Here is a 17,085-nt window from a genome sequence, read left to right as displayed (position 1 = left end):
AAGAGAACGGATTGCCCTGTGCCAGACCCCCCGTTTAAAGGGCCACAGGGCAAGCAGCCAAACAAGATGGTTGAGGCCTTTAACCCTTGATGTCCCATGGGCCTCCCTAATTTAGATCTCGCTCAACTGGGTCATGCATCCCCTCCTCTACACCCGATTGTCAGTTAGTGGCGCAGCACGAGCAGGAGTTAAGGCTCCTTCGGAGGGCAGTGAAGATACAGATTACAGAACACAACTTATAACTCAATGTGCAAGGAGCAAACAAAATAAATCAATGTCCAGTCAAATATTTATTTTGTATAAAAGAAGTATTTTAATTTGAATTCTAATTCTACACATGCAAAGGTAAACAGCAGTCACACTACTAGTTGTCAGAGTTCGTATTTCCCATGTAATGGGTGTGCTGGCAACATCCCGGGAATGTAAACTATTAGGCCCTGTTCGCTGGGTGTTCCCCTCTCAGAATCAGTTAATAAGGTGTAGTCATTTAGAGTCAAGTAGGACTGAAAACCAAAGTGGTATATCCCCTGGTCCTGGTAGGCCCAATTCTCAGCTTACCCGCTCCAGCAGTATGAAACCTGGCAGTGGTGCAGTGCAGTCCTGACCGTGATCCGCAAAGTCAGGCTACACGTGTTTGTACGTGCAACTCCTGGCAGGCTCTGGCTCTCTTCTGAGCCGCACTCACCAGCATCCTGAAAATCAGAGCAGCTCCAGACACACAGGGTGAGTCCCTTTCCTTCCTTGCTCGGGGATAGGGCAGTCTCCTTGCTCCGGTGGGGCTCTGATGGCGTCTCTTGGTTCTCGTGCTTCTCTAATACAAAGCCTCCCTTCTTTTGGGAGCAGTTTGGGTCATGGGCAACAACCCGGACCTCCGGCCTCAGCTCAAGGCCCTCGAGGCATACGGAGTTGGTCTGATGAACCTCATTGACAGGCCATGCTGGCCTCAGGTTGTCTATCTTGCACCCCTTTCTGGCATATGGGGGTTGCAGCAACTTCCCACACACAGGCAACAGCCCAGTCAATGCAACACAGTTCCTTGTCACACAGCAGCCCCTACTGGCATATGGGATTGTCAGCTTCCACAACACTGCACACAGGCACTTGTTCTTGGTGCATACCAGCTGCTCCTGGAATTTAGGGGTGGGGATGAATGGGGGAGGGTCGCCAAACTCACAATGCTGAACAAGGGCAATGGCCTCACACCTCGCTCAGGAGCCCCACACATCTGTGCTTTTCTCTACATCTCGCTCCCTTTAACATTCTCCTCTCCCTCCGGGGCACAACGGGCAGACATGTACTGGTGCTCCAGACTCCAGGGCAGGTGGTCTTGGTTTTCCTGGGTGAGATCCTCTCTCACTCAGCAAGGAGACTAGCAGGCTGTGCCCTAGTCCTGGTCACAGGCAGAGGTCTTGCAGAGCTTCCCCTCCTCCTGTAGCCTAGCTGGCAGTTCGGCAGATGACTAAGTATGAGGTCTCAGACTCCTCTACTTGTAGTTCTTTTCCAGACACAAAATGTGATTTAGGGTCTGGACCTTTGAAGTTTTATGTTTGGGGTTCTGCTTTCTTGAAATGGACATCTTTCCCCTTCATCCTTTCTCCTGAAAGATGTCTATCACAGTAGGCAGGACTCCGAATCTGATTAACCCATCACAAGATTCATGGGAGTGACCAGAGTTCACCTCTGGATGTCAGCCACAGTGGTATGTGCATCAAAGGTTTATCCTAGGCCCTCAGCTCTTCCCTTTATGATTCTCTTATCACCATCTCTCGCTCTTTCTCTCACTCTCTCTCCCTGAGATGTGTCAAGCCTCCTTCCTTGTGATCGGTCATTGAATCAAAGAGCCCTTTGAAAGGCACAAGGAGAGCCTGTTCCCCCATCCAGTGCTTGCCCTTCCCTCCTCCCCTCCAGCTTACAGGAATGCAGCAATATACAATTCTGTTTGGGGGAGATTCCTCTACTCCTCATGTTTTCACCTGGGCTTTCCAAAATGGAACCTAAGGTTCTCCATGTAATGTACCAGTGTAGGCACTTCTGCACTCAGTGCACATTCACAGCACATTCCATTGTCCAGTTCTGTTGTGCCCATGTACGATGCTATCACCAGCATTCCCACATACAGCACACACACTCAGTCTGAGCACAATGTTCTGAACTACAGTCTCTCTGTACTTTAAACACACTGCCAACGCACACACATTTGCCATGTGCACACTGTTCCATACGACACCCTCTGTGTAGCGTCCTGTGCGCTCACATGCACTTAGCACATGTTTTCATCATGCACACACCTCCTCATGTACCTGATCTAGGCTAAGGGTGAGTTAAACACACAGCAGTGGAACATTCAAAAGGTGAGTGAACCAGTAGGCCGCATTCCAGTGGAAAAATGACCTGTTCACTACTACTGATCACTACACGGTATGCTGCCACCACCGTGCTTGTTCTGTTTAACTCCTGGGGAAGGCAGTAGCCTTCCACGACCATGAGGGTAGTGCTTGGTACACCCCTCTTGTTGCAAAAAGACTGCAATCTGCAAGACAGGCCAATGTCATGGTGCACATGCATAACCCTTGTTCGCCTATCACACACAAAAAATAAAAAAAATAAAAAAACAGCATTAGGGATCCGAACAACAATAAAGTTGAGCAGTTAGGCCGGGGTTCACTTATCTTCCCATACAGAGGACTTTTCCGTCCCAACACCCTGCAAAACCTCTTGTTTGCAGAAAGGCATAGTGAACCACACCATGATCAGTCTTTCCTCCTTCAGAGAATGAAACTGAATAACACAGATTATGATAATTTAAGTATAACACTTCCTTTATTGTACAGAAAATGTAATATGAGCACTACATGAATAGATGTTACTAATAATTGCTATAACTGAAAGTGGGGAATGAGAAATATCCTTGCCAAACAGAACTTGTCATTTCCATTGGTGCTTGGTAAAAATCGATCCTATATTTACATTCACAGACATCCTTTATAGAAGACTGGCATCAATAATGACCTTTTGAGAGCTATCTGAAGTGCCAGTGTCTTCTAAGGTATGGTAATTGAGAATGGAGAATAATGACAACTTTTAAGTTGGTTTGCCAAGTGGACTGGCATTTTTTTTTACTATTATATATTTATATTATTTATACATTCTTTAGAGTTAGGATCCAAATAAAAAGATAAATGTCACCTTCTAAAGTGGGTAGGGATTATTTATACAATATGCGTTTTAAGGAAATACAACACTATGCCATCTTTTTGGTTTGTGTGCCTTGAGCAAATGTAATGAACAAAAATTATTTCGGGTTAGGGAAGGTGTTATTAAAAAGTTCAAGTGGAATGCTTAAACCTAGCAAATAAAATGTGTACAATTTAGGTCTTGAAAACAAAGACTAAAAGACAACACAAGGCAACAAAAGAAAATCCAATTGAGCAACTCTATTGACAAACAAACCAGGCTACACTACTACAACAATGCTAAACAATGCTAAATGTTAACTAAATGCCACAGATAATGGGATATTGTTCTGAAACCTAAGGAACCCTTTAGCAAAAAATGTAAGCAGAGTAGTGCAGTACAAGGTGAAAATGACACTTAGCAACAATGTAACGTGAGGGAGTCACAAAGTAAAAAAACACACAAACTCTTAAAAGGGCTACAATGTTGTGATCAAAAGAAAGTGTGCTTTATGGGCATTAGCCTTCCACAACTACAAGTTCTGTAGAAAAGTAGTGTTTGCATACTTACCACCAGTATCAAGTATTAAAGACGTCTATATGTTACATGCTAACAGGAAGCAACAATTCCCTTTAAATGGCCATAATTTAGTTTTTTTAGCATGATATCACATGAGTAGCAGTAGTAGTCGCTGAGCGGGGAAGTCGGGGGTACTGAAGGCAGTGGGTTCCATTCTTAGATGCGCATGGTTTAGCATGGTACAAAGCCAGATGATGACAACAGTTTCCTCAAACACTGTAAGTGGATGACATGTATTCCTTTTGCTGAAGGGTAGTGATAAAGGCACCAAAATGAGGAGGATGGAGTAAGGGCTACTTTTAGAAAGTCCATGAAGGATTTGTTAGCAAGGGGCTACTGCTCAGTTCTTCCTGAGCACTGCTATTTGGTTGATGGTAGGGGTGAAGTGTGAAACTGCAATTTCTATTGTATAAGGGCCTACCATTTTGTATATCCCAGATTACTGCTTCAGAGAAGCGTATGTCAGTCCAGTGCAAATGCGTCACAATTCATTGTGCCATATCGTGGGTGACTGAGTTTGGAGACAGTGCTAACTGCTGAGAAGAATCACTTTCCAAAAAAGCTGTGTCTGGAAAGCAGCCTGAGAAGGACACATGAAAGAGAACCACCCTCAACCTGTTCTTAAGTTTGAGACAGTGAATCCACATCCTGCATAAGAAGTGTGTAATAGTGAGAACTAAGCCACAACACTTTGGCCCTTATTACAGTTGTGGCGGTCTTACAGCCGCTGACCCAGTGGTAAAGACTGCCGCATCACGAGTCTGACGGTTTGGCAAAAGCCAAACCGCCATAATGCCGCCAGTACGGCCAGGGTGGTCAGACTGCCGGGCTGGAGGTAAGCACCTCCGGCCTGGAGGCAGCCGTAAGACCGCCAGCGGTATTATGGCTCGGCAAACCGCCAGACGTTCTGCAGTGGTCACCCTTCCCGAAAACCCTGGCGGTAACGCACCTGGCGACAGGAATCCCCATTCCTGTCACCAGCACACACACACCTCACACGTCCACACACCTGTAAAACCCCACCCACCCATCCACACACATAACCCCACACTTGCAGACACGCACCCCCAACCGCACGCATACATCCAGACACCACCACTCGTTTCACATACATGCACCCCCACTCATCAACACACTCCGACATACACCCCCACTCGCTCGCACTCACCCATACAAACACCACTACCCTCATGCATTCCAATACACACACCTACTCACTCGCACTCCGACACAAACCCCGCCCCTCTGCTTCTATTCAGACACACAAACACTCCACACACACACACACACACACACACACACACACACACACACATCCAAACATGCACACCCATATCGCTGCGCATACACACACACACTACACACATGCACACAAAGCTCCTCTGCCTTTTGGACGGTGCAACTACCCGTCTGGGCGAGGTGGTCGTCTGGGAGGGGATGAGTGTCAGCATTTCCACTGCCAGCGATGCACTGCTGCGCAGGAACCGCCATGCCGTATTACGTCTCGTAATACGGCGGGCGGAGTCCTTTTGGCGTGGCGGTGCTGGAACTGCCTCTCATCCGTCATCGGTCAGGCCGATGGTGTCGGATTTAGGCCCTAAATGGGTGGAAATCCTGGGGTGAGTTCTGATACATCAGTCTTTCAGACCGCCAACACTGCCGGTCTTTTGGCGTCTGAGTCTTGAGCGTTCTTTCCAAAAGACTGCCGAAGTCATAATGAGGGCCTTTGTTCCAGTTCCAAGTCATTTCATACCCAAAGAGAGGGTGCTCTGCAGAGTACTCAAAGGAGTGCTGTGTGATTAGGGCTGGTTTCTGCCTGGCAGTCACTCTCTGAGAGGTGGAAGGACATCACCTGAAGTCTACACTCTCTGCCTGTAGAAGGACAGATTGCCCATGAGGAGAAGCCCAGTATGTCAGTAGACAAGAGGACTCCAAGAGAAAGCTGAATGCCAGAGACCAAAGCAAGGAGCGACATCTTCTTCAGAAGGTACCCTGGGCTCCTAGAAAGCTCAAAAGCCTACATGAAAACACCAGGACGGTTGGGGCTACAAATGCTATGGCAACTAGGTCAGCCTGGTTGGCACATCAACTTCTCCGGTGAGCGAGAGCTAGAGCTGCCCTAATTTTCCTAATCAGTTCCTCCTGTCTAAGGTTTAGGAGTGCGCCGCATACTCATCTATTCATTGACTCCCATAACACATGTGGCTGTAGGGAAAGAGACCCTACTGGAATCACATGGGGGATGAAAGCCAAGTTTGAGAAAATGTCCTTAACTGCCTGCCCCTTTACGTGCAGATTTTCCTTGGCTACCCCTAACAGAGGGGTGCAAAATAAACAGTTATGACAAAGTTTAGTTTGTACAGGATTGTAGCTATGAAGCATTACAGTGCAAACAGGAGTCTAATGAGGTCTCTGCTTTGCACATACCCCAAAGTTTGTCTTGAAACTGCTCAGACCAGACATGAATGAAAACACAGCCATGTCCTTTCCTGGACAAATCTTAAGCTTCGCACACACTGCAGTTATGCAAATGTCATTTGCAAGCATATTTTGTGAACTTTTTGTCTTACATGTGTTTCAAATGCACACACAATTTAAAAATGTATTGTGACATATACAAAGAAGGAAAACAATTGATATCGCTAGGTTAAAATAATAAAAGATGCTGAACTACAAGAGAAACATTAAAGTAATCATCTCAAATCAAAAGATGACTACTCTCAAAAGCAGTTGTGAATAATTTAATGGAGAACAGTTTCAATCATGACAGTGGTTATTTCTGATTTATGGGCAATGCCATCAATTCATTAACAAACAATGCATTTCTGTGTATTTTCTACCTATTTCATGTGCTAACAAACATAGATATAAAAACACTAACAGAACATTAAAAATGCTACCAAAACATTCCAACGACCAGCACTTTTACTCCATAAAATAAACAATACAATATGCACCTTCATAAAATTCACTGGAAGTTGATTGCCTATGAGTTACTGTAGTAAACATACCTCATTATTAATGATCGTCCAACCACAGGATGATTCACTGTCACTTGAGTTCCCAGACATATTTAAATACTGTAAAACAAAAAGAAAAAACACTGAGCTTTAAGAAAATACACCAAGCTCAAAAATAAATATGCTTTAAGTCCCCTACAGATTGGAAACAATGTAGGCTAGATAAGCATGTGTCTTACACTTATAAAAAACAACATGTGACAGTCAAATCTAAGCTGGTAGTAAGACATAGCTATTTACAAAAGAATCATAGTCAATCAGGCCCTGTACTAGGACAATATAGCTTAGTCAACACTCGCTGCTGACATTTGTTGTGATCTGCTTGAATCTCGGTGCACAACAGGACGTGCTATGTAAAATCAAGTTAACATCATTATTATAAATATTAATGCAAGACATAGCATTTGATAAAACGTACAAAACAAATTGAAAATTACACTTTTTGTGGGCAGAAACAGTTTTCTACTACTGTCTGCTGATCAGATTGGGTACAAAAAGAAATCAAAAAATGTACAAGTAATCAAACAAATAACTTTTTCAAGTGATTTTGATCATCATAATATGTATGAATGTATGATAGGATGTAGATTATACAATAAAATTGAACTGATTGAAGGCACTGAAGAAATAGGTCTCCTTCCACAATCTTCTTTACTACGTATAAAATGCTCTAGTCGAATCAAAACTTTAAGAATCACACATATGTTCAGATATATCAAGATAAAAACTGAATACCTCCCTCAATTTAATTTGTACACACTACAAATATTGTTTTTTCAGTCTTCACTGTTTCTTCTACTAAAGAATATTATCTTTGAAAACATTTTAAAAGATTTAATCAACTACAAAGGGATAAAAGCTAGTAAAGGTGAAGTAACTAACCAAGAAAAGGTAACTATTCCATCTTTCTTGTGGGAAATAAGAGAAACAATTAAAATGATGATTGCCCACAAGTACCAGTAGCTGAGCAAATCTAACTTTGAAAATTCCCACCGCTTTCTTTTTCCACACTAATACACTTACCACAAACTTCTCAAGTTATGTTAATTAAATGTGTAGAGTGTATAGCTGCCCTAGCAATGGGGCTTCCAGGTGCTATCCAACAAGCAAATATACTTCACCAAGTGGGCAGAAGAGGGGGGGGGGTGACAACATGGCAGCCGAGACAGACGTGAGTTGCTGAGTTCTGGGCCACCCGCCAAGTTTCCAGTTTCCCGCAATAAACTGCCAGACCCATATGCTTTTTATGCCTGAATGAGTGAGGGAGTGGAGCCTGCTGTGGGGAAGGCGCTGCGGGAACGCTGGCAAGCAGCATCCGAGGAGGACGTGCAAGGCATACTACAACAAACCAAGGAGGAGAGAATAAGCATGTGGGTCTGAAGTGATTATTTTGATCACTGGCGGGCAGGCGAGTTGGCCTGGCACCTACTGGGAAGTGCCACACCTCCAAAAAAGAACAGAATTGGATGGCGTTTATACTTGATGGAAGTCAGATAATATTTTTTGCAATTAATGTTTCTTGGGGGAATTTAGGCTGGAGACCCTCAGTCTATCCAGCGAGTGGGGATGTTCAGTTAAATATGGCTGCTATCTTCTATCTTTCTTACCTGTTTACTGTAATTCTTTTAATGCACTGTGATATATGGGATCGTAAACACATGTTAGAAACAAGGATAAGAGCACTACATTATACCTCTAGAGACATAGGGCCTCCAAGCTTTAGAAATGGCAGTGGATCCCTGCTCTCACTACCCAGTGGCCCTAATGGACAACAAGAGCACAAACTCAAACATCACTAATCACACCCCTCCCTATACGTTTCTCACGGTGAACGTAAGAGGGATGGCCAAAATAACTAAATGATGTAAAATACAGTCATATCGTAAATGACACCATACACATGTGGCAATATTACAGGAGACACATATTGTACAATCTATGCTTACTGCAATACAAAATAGATGGAGGGGCAGACATATAGCACTACTGCCTCTGCTTATGTTAGGGGGGTGCTGATATGGATCGCTCCCAACGTGCCCTAAGTAGCGAGAATAGCAAAGATCGACCAGGATGGCTGATATGTGATCTTAGAGGGACACCTTGATGGTTCTTCTTTAGTGATAGCAGGGATACATGCCCCTTAATGTTGGCGAAATGGCGTTCCTTGATACCCTCACGCCTGTATTGCTACTAAACTATCAGATTTCGGGTATACAGGGGAGTGATGATAATTGTGCACCTGATATTCTAATGGATAGATCGGTTCCCACTTTACAGGGATCGGCGTGTATCTACGTGTCGCGCAGATTGCGGGAATGGATGACACAACATCATCTCTGCGATGTTTGGTGAATGCGTACCCCCTTGGTAAGGGACTATTCTTATTAGCCACCAGTACTTGATGTTCACACAAGACTTGATTTGTTCCCAAGTAGTGATTCACTGGGAGGAAGAACTGAGGGGACTGAATATCTGACGTGCACGCGATCCGATCATTCCCAACTAATGTTATCACTGAAATGGGGCAGGGAGCAGTTGACGATTTCCACCTGGCAGCTCCAGCAAGAAGCTCTATTAGATCTCCAGTACAGGGCGAATCTTTCAACAATACTGACCACTTACTTTGAGAATAATCCCAATACGGCAATGACCCGGGCCTTAGAATGGGAGGCACATAAAGCTGTGGTGAGGGGACACTGTATGGGGGCTATGTGGGGGGTTCGGAGAGTACTAACTGCAGTGACCAAACTAGAGACAGAAATGGGAACTCTACAGACAAACGGTGGGCCAACCTACAGCGAAGGAGAAGTTTCATAAACCAAGAGGAGAATATAAAGAGGAGGATACAAGATTGGGAAGACATGATTTCAGGCGATGAATGGCAACACTACATGCAGAGGGAGACCGCTCCGATACACTATTAGTCTGGGTAATCAAGGAAGATAGAACTAGGCAACCAATCGGAGAGATCAGTTAGATGACGGGCACACTGAGAATACACAGGTGGCCATAAAGTCTGCATTTAGAGCCTACTATCAATTACTGTATAGCGCTACACCTCCACCCCTTGGGGGAACAGGTATGTGACTATTTAAAAGATCTGGCACTACCCACACTTTTACCAGCGCATAGTGAGGAAACAGAAGCACCACTGCAATTGGCTGAAGTTCAACTGGCAATACAGAGGATTGTCAGGAACAAGACTTCCGGGACTGACTGTCTTCCTGTCGACCACTATGCACAATATACAGCCATATTACCACCCAAATTACTAGAGACCTTTAATGAGGCACAACAGACGGATCATCTACCCGGAACACTTAGGGAAGCACTCATAGTGGTGTTACTTAAACCTGACCGAGATCTATTAGATGTTCACTCCTTTAGGCCCCAGTCCCTACTAAATCTGGACTGTAAAATATTTGGGAAAAATACTGGCCAATAGATTACTCCCCATAATTAGCACCATGGTACACCCGGACCAATCGGGCTTTATTTCTGGCCGGAATACCTTCATTAATATTCGGCGGTTGCTCCATCTTGTTGATGTGATGCCCAAGCGTAGTAATGGGATGTGTGCAGTGTCACTAGATATCGAGAAGGCTTTCGATACTCTGGAATGGGGATTTCTATGGGCTACACTTGTGCAGATGGGCTTTGGCCCGGTTTTATAAGCTGGGCTAAGACACTATATGGTGATCCGATGGCGAAGGTGCGCACAGGTATTAACATAATGGATGTTTTCACTGTTAATAGTGGTACTAGACAGGGATGCCCTTTGTCACCACTATTGTTTGCTCTTGCTATGGAACCTCTGGCATGAAAGCCCAATCCATGGGGAGTCCAATGTAATTTCCCTGTATGTGAATGATGTGTTGGTAATCCTGCGCAATGCCCGCTCTACGCTTCTGCGCTTAATGACTTTGATGGAGTGTTTTGGGGAGATGTTGGGGTTGCAAGTTAATTGGGATAAATCATGTATCTACCGCTAGTCCAGTTCCTGTGCTGGAACAAGATCTTCTTCCTAATTATCGCCTGAGATGGTGTCATGACACTTTTAAATACTTAGGAATGCAGATTTATCATGATCCAAATGACCTCAGAGAGGGCCATTTTAACAAAGCCCTAAAGGGAATACGTAAATCCTTGTCCTTTTGGACCTCTCTGCCATGGACCTCTGTGGGGCAAATTGCAATAGCTAAGATGCTAGTATTACCTCAGCTACTATATTATTTTGCAGCTCTCCCACTTTACTTGCCTAGAGCCTTATTTAGAGAAGTGCATAGTATACTAACAGAATTGATCTGGGGGGTTGGCAGGCGACAAATCACTTTGTCAGTAATACAAACACCAGAACTAGAAGGGAGCCTGGGGGCGCTCAATTATGAACAGAACTATATAGCGGCCCAACTGCAATGGCCAAGGTGGTGACTGGGGTCTGAAGATTCTTCGGAGAGACAATGGATCCAGAGTCCTCAATGGTGTCCCGATGTATTCCTGGTTGTTGTCCCCGAGACCATATCAGATTGTGGAATGTAGACATAAACGGGTAGCTCACATGTGCTGGGTGAAATATGTCGTAGGACGTGGTAAATCACCACCATACTCCCCCTAAGACTCCCTATGGCAGATGCCGGGCCTGGTCACCGTGCCCAGCTGAACTATGGTGGAACTATGGAAAACAAAGGGTCTCTCAACGTTAGGAGATCTATACAAGAACAGCACCCTCCTATCATTTCAAGAACACCAAGACAAATTCAAGATCCCTATTGGTCATTCCCTAACATACTATGCGCTGCAACAATGGTTACTAACTACATGGGGGAGGATAATAAGGAGCTTCCTTGCTCACTGCACACTTTGAGCACCTGTTGCCCCCATTTGTGAGCAATCATTTAGACCATCATCAGACCATCATTTACCCGGTGCTACAGGGTACAGCAGCCAAAGGGTGTACATAAGCGTGGGCAAGATGGGATGCGGTATTGGCTGCTCCGTTAACTGATGGTCTACGGACACAGGTGCTGAAACAGATAAAGGATGTCTCTTGCAATGCACGCTTTCGTTACACACAATTTAATTACTTGCATCACACGTACTTACATGCCCATAGAATAGCACACGTTTCCAGCTGCAGCTTAACATGCCCCGATGTACATTTACTGGGGCGAATTTCTATCATATGACATGGGACTGCCTTATTTTTCAACATGCTTGGGAAATGATAGAAAAAGCCATTAATGAGTTTATGGAACACACCTTAGCACTTAGACCGGAATCCTGCATTCTGGGGATCCGAACACGCAATCCGAAGGCCAAACACACCCACAGATTCATTGATTTAGTTTTAATCTTATTTAAAAGTCAAATAGCAATGCACTGGAAAGCACCGACTGCTCCAGAGGCGAGGGAGTGGCTAAGAATACTCTTGCCATGGACACGAGCTGAAGCTGCTTACTATTCAACTATGACATTGAAAGGGGTACCAATACAAGGTGGGGAAAGTTAGGATGCTTTTGTGGTAAAAACTGAAGTTAAGAACGATGAGTGTCCTCCCGGAGATTAGTCCTAAGGGAGACACAGATCAATGTCTCAGTATTGGACATTCATGCTCAGTAAGACCCAGCGATATCAAATGACGTTTCATGTACTTATACTGGACAAACTTTAAGTAGCGGACACACGATAGAATCACCAACTAGTATTAATAATCAGATAGTTTAGATGGAAACCACTGTTTTGATGTTAGACATGTTGTCAACAAATAGCAATGATTATATCAATGATGTTTTGGTGCCTGAAACCTGGAAGAATATGGTTCTCTCTTTTTTCTTTCTTTTTCCTCACTTTTTTGCCTTAACTAGCTGATATATGTAGACAAAATCCGTTAGTAGAAATAATGACAAGATACACATAAGCAGACAATGACATGTTCGAAATATTTCTACAATGAAACAAGTGCAGTTCTTGTAACGTATGTCAAAGCAGTTGCTACATGAAAAATTTATAAAAAATATATATAATAAAAAAAAAAAGAAAGAAAGCAGAAGAAGGGGAAACAGGGCTTACTAATAAATGAAAAGCCAGGTTTTGAGCTTTTACCTGAAATCAAAAAAGGTTCAGGGTATTTCTTAGTCGAGGGGCAGACTGTTCCAGCGGACCGGAGCTGAAAATCGAAAGGAGCTGCCAGTTCTTTTCTGAAGGAAACACAGAGACACACTCAAATTTAGCTCGACCGAGCAGAGTGCTCTGTTTGGAAGATAAGGCCGTATTAGATAAGACATGATAGGAGCACCTAGTGCATGCATAATCCTATGCACCATACTAAGGGCTTTAAATTAAATTTGACTCTCATCGGCAGCCAATGGAGCTTGCGAAGAAGCCCAAAAACTGAGCAAAACTTAGGGAGGGAAAACAGCAATCTGGCCACCAGATATGGGACCGACTGTAACCTCTTTAGGATTGATTTCTTGCAACCTAGGTAGAGGATGTTGCAGTAGGCTAGGTGAGATAGCAGCGGCAGCTCCTCTGTGAGGGTGGAGGAGTGTCAACCCACTGCTCTCTCAGCAGGGCAAGCATAAAAAATAAAATGATAATGAAACAATGTTATTTTATTTTTCATCACAAAAGTCGAGTCTAGGGTGGGGCGGGCCATCCTGACGGACAGCAGCAAGGAGGAGGAGTGGTGTGCACTGAGAGCCTGCATGTCGGTTTGGACAGCTGTGTCAGCACAGCCGAATTGACATGTGCACTTAGGTTTCTCCAACCCAAGCTGTGTTGCACAGCCAAGTAGAGAACAGGCACAGGCTCCCAGGTCCTGACTGAGCTCCAAACCAGCATGCTCAGACCAATCTGGGCTCTTCTCTCATGCTGGGTAATACTATTGCAACCTAATATGTATGTAGCTGTGGCATCTTTCAATCAAATGAAACGTGACTATGTAAGCCTTAGGACATGTAAAGGTTCCAGAGCGGTTGAGTGAAGAGTAAGAAGCTATTTGTGTCTGGCTTGCCAGGCATTGGATTTCATCTGCTTAGTAAATGGAAAGTGAACCTACCGCAGAAGTTTCCATTCATGTTTGAATGAAGATCACAACACTTACTACACTAATGTCAAATAAAAAAAGAGCACCCTAATGCCAAAGGAACAGTGCTGCTGACCCACATTCCTTAATGATATTCCAAAGCTAAATAGTACTGTCTGTACATTAATATATTACAAGTCTTTAAGATCAAGACTTTTGGATTTCCACCTTTGGCATAAATAGAAGACCTTTAAAACAGAAGGGAACAGGTTCAATCTAGAGGGACATCCTCTAACTCACAGACACAGAACAAAATATATCTTACACAGTGAAACGGGGGGGGATTTAGTATCTGATACAATTACTAATAGATGCCCAAGTATCAGAAAAGATTTATACTAGGTGGAGGGGCGTGGCCTCAAGATGAAGGAAGATGGGGGATGCAGTCTGCCAACATTCTGCCCTGGTGCCCAAGAACCTGCATCATCCTGTTCACATGGACGAAACGTACAGTTCAAGCACAAGATCTGCTTAGGTGCACTAAGGCAACCCGATTATCAAAGAGGATGTCATTAGAGGAGCCTGCACGATGGAGGAAAGTCATGGAGTCTTGCAATGCACATCATTTCCAAGATGGCGGTAGGACTGAAGTACTGTGGACCTGAATGTGCCTTGATCGTTCTAAAGCCAGGCAAGCGACGGCCACCAATGATGGAGTCCTGCTGAGAGGGGGGCCGGCCTGTGGTTGCAGTGGCCTCTGTGCCAGAGTAATCCTTTGGAGAGGCTTTCTAGTGAGCCTTTCTGATATGGTAGGCTGATTTCCATCGCAGTATGAGACTTTCTTGTGAATGGGGCCCGACCTTAGTCTCCTCCTTGACTAAGACTAAATAGACACTCCAAGGCAGTGAGCATAAGTGTAGATACCCTCCTTGAATACTGTGGGTGCCACACCATAATGACTCTATACTGTCACTGGCTGCTAGAGGCCGTTGGAAAAGTGAGGCCTTCGTGGTGGGCTTCACTGCCATCAGGGGCAGACCTACATCCATTGGGGGAACTGACAACACCTGGGATGGGGTTGCTTGTGCAGGCCCAATGTTGGGGGTCGATCAGGCAGGACAGGAGTGCCGGAGTCACTTTCTCACCTCCCAAATCCGTGTACGTAGTCCACACCAGACCAAACAAGACTGAGAAGATGGGGAAAGAAAAGACCCCCACAAAAAAAAAAAAAAGGAAACATTTACTAATTTTCTACCCAGTGGAGTTATGCACAAGACAAAGAAGTCTTAGACCTTACAGACAGCACGGTTTCTACCACCAACATCAGACTACAGTTGGGGGGGGGGGTGGACATGGAGCTCTTCTGCTAAGACCTCCACAATACTACTTCCAGAGTTACCGAAGCAGAAGGATGCATATCTACACTGGAGGACAATGTCTCCACACTATGCCAGATGATCAGGAAGCTCCAGAGGTCAGTGAGGGAAACAGAAGGTAGCGCAAGGTGCAACAATCTGTCTGACTGGTTTTCTGGTGGGAGTGGAGGGTCCACATCCAGAATTGTTCTTTGAAATATGTCTCTGCTCCTTCCTCCCGCCTGACAGACAGAATATCCCCATGATTCAAGTGGAATGGGTACATTGGCACTTGTGCAATGACCCCCTCATGGTGCCCCCCCCAAACACATCCTAATCGACCGCATCTTCAATTACAGAGACTGCAATATTTGACCAGTAAGTGAACTTGTTTTCCCAGACTACACCTGCCTAGTCCAAAAACAAAGGAGATCCTCTGAACACTTAAAACACAAGCTAAGTATGATGGAAGACATATGTAAGACCCTTTAACCTGTAAGGCTAAAAGTTCTCAATCAATACAAAGCGTTGTTTGTTCTTTGACTCCTCAGATCAACATTGAGATTAAGTAGAAGAACGTCTCCCTTTGAACCGAGAAGGGTAGAGGTTGTCTAGGCCATGGGAAGTGTGCTGAGGGATATCTTGCTCATAGCTGATGTCACCAGCAGGGGCTTTATTCCAGGCGGGTATGACCAACTCTAGACATCATGCCAACAATACAGATAACTCCTCTGTGTGAGAGGATGAAGGAGGGTCCTCTGCTAAGCCCTGAGAGCAATGGACAAGATACTGTAGCTGGCCATCCAAAACATGGATGGCACACAATAAATACAGAATAGCCACAGTTGTGCTAGTTTAGTGCTTACAGGATTTACTTTGCATGCACTGTCTACTGGGATGGGTATTGTTTACTATAAAGGGCTTGGAGCCCACACATTCCTTACCATTCATTGGCATCATTGTCACTTTTCACTTGCTCACTCCTAACTGGCCAAAATGAGCCAGGCATCATTTCCATTTATTTGTGTGGAGCTTAAACCAAGCACAGGTTAAATCATCTTAAGTAGTGTCCGTTCATTGCTCGCTCTGTGATTCAGGTACTATTTCTTTCACTGCTGCACTTTTTACAGTGTTGCCTGTCTACAGTCCATGTGCTGTCTGCTTGGAGGGGGATTGTTAGTCACCCCTAAGGTAGGCCCAAGGCAGCCACGTGGGCAGGGTGCAGTGTATTTAAAAGGTAGGACATGTACTGGTCTGTTTTACATGCCTGATAGTGAAATACTGCTACATTCACTTTTCAGGGTCGCAAGGCCTATCTCTTCCACAGGGTAACATGGGGATTGCCTTGAAATATCCTTCGGATGTAACTTCCCCATTGGGAGCAGATGGCAATCAGGAGTTTGGGGTCTCTGAACTCACAATTTAAAAATACATCTCCTGAAATGCAGCAGTGAAAGAAATAGTACCTTATTCACAGTGTCAGCTGTGGTAAGACATGGATGAATTAATCTGTGCTTGGTCCATGCACGACACAAAGAAAAGGAAGTGATACCTGGCACACACTAGCAAATTAGGAGGGAGCAAGCAAGAGTGAAAATGATACCAACAAATTGAAAGCAAGCCTTTTATAGTAAATGTTAGAAATGGAGTCTCTAGTTGGCAGAGGTTTGCACCCTGTCCAAGTAGGGACCCTCCCTCTAGTCAGGGAGCCACACAGCTAGGATAACCCCTGCTCACCCCCTTGGTAGCTTGGCATGAGCAGGCAGGCTTATCTCAGAGGCAATGTGTAAAGTATTTACACACACACATACGCACTGAAAACACCACAAAAGTACTCCACACCAGTTTAGAAAAATAGCCAATATTTATCGGAATAAAACAAGACCAACAAGAATCCAACATACACATTTTCAAAGATTAAATCTTAGTAAAG

General features: G+C 44.5%; 1 protein-coding gene across 4 annotated transcripts in view; it reads right to left on the bottom strand.

The window, feature by feature from the left end:
* The window catches only part of CCPG1 (cell cycle progression 1), a 135,031-nt gene that overhangs the window by 93,241 nt on the left and 24,705 nt on the right, over positions 1-17,085 (bottom strand). For all 4 annotated transcript variants that reach the window (XM_069222433.1, XM_069222431.1, XM_069222434.1 and 1 more), the window contains one exon: positions 6,765-6,833. In XM_069222433.1, the coding sequence (XP_069078534.1) occupies positions 6,765-6,824 (60 nt within the window). In that variant the 5' untranslated portion in view covers positions 6,825-6,833. The remainder of the gene's footprint in view (positions 1-6,764; positions 6,834-17,085) is intronic.

Source organism: Pleurodeles waltl, chromosome 3_1, assembly GCF_031143425.1.
Source record: "Pleurodeles waltl isolate 20211129_DDA chromosome 3_1, aPleWal1.hap1.20221129, whole genome shotgun sequence".
NCBI lineage: Eukaryota > Metazoa > Chordata > Amphibia > Caudata > Salamandridae > Pleurodeles > Pleurodeles waltl.
This window is presented reverse-complemented; position numbering and strand designations above follow the sequence as displayed.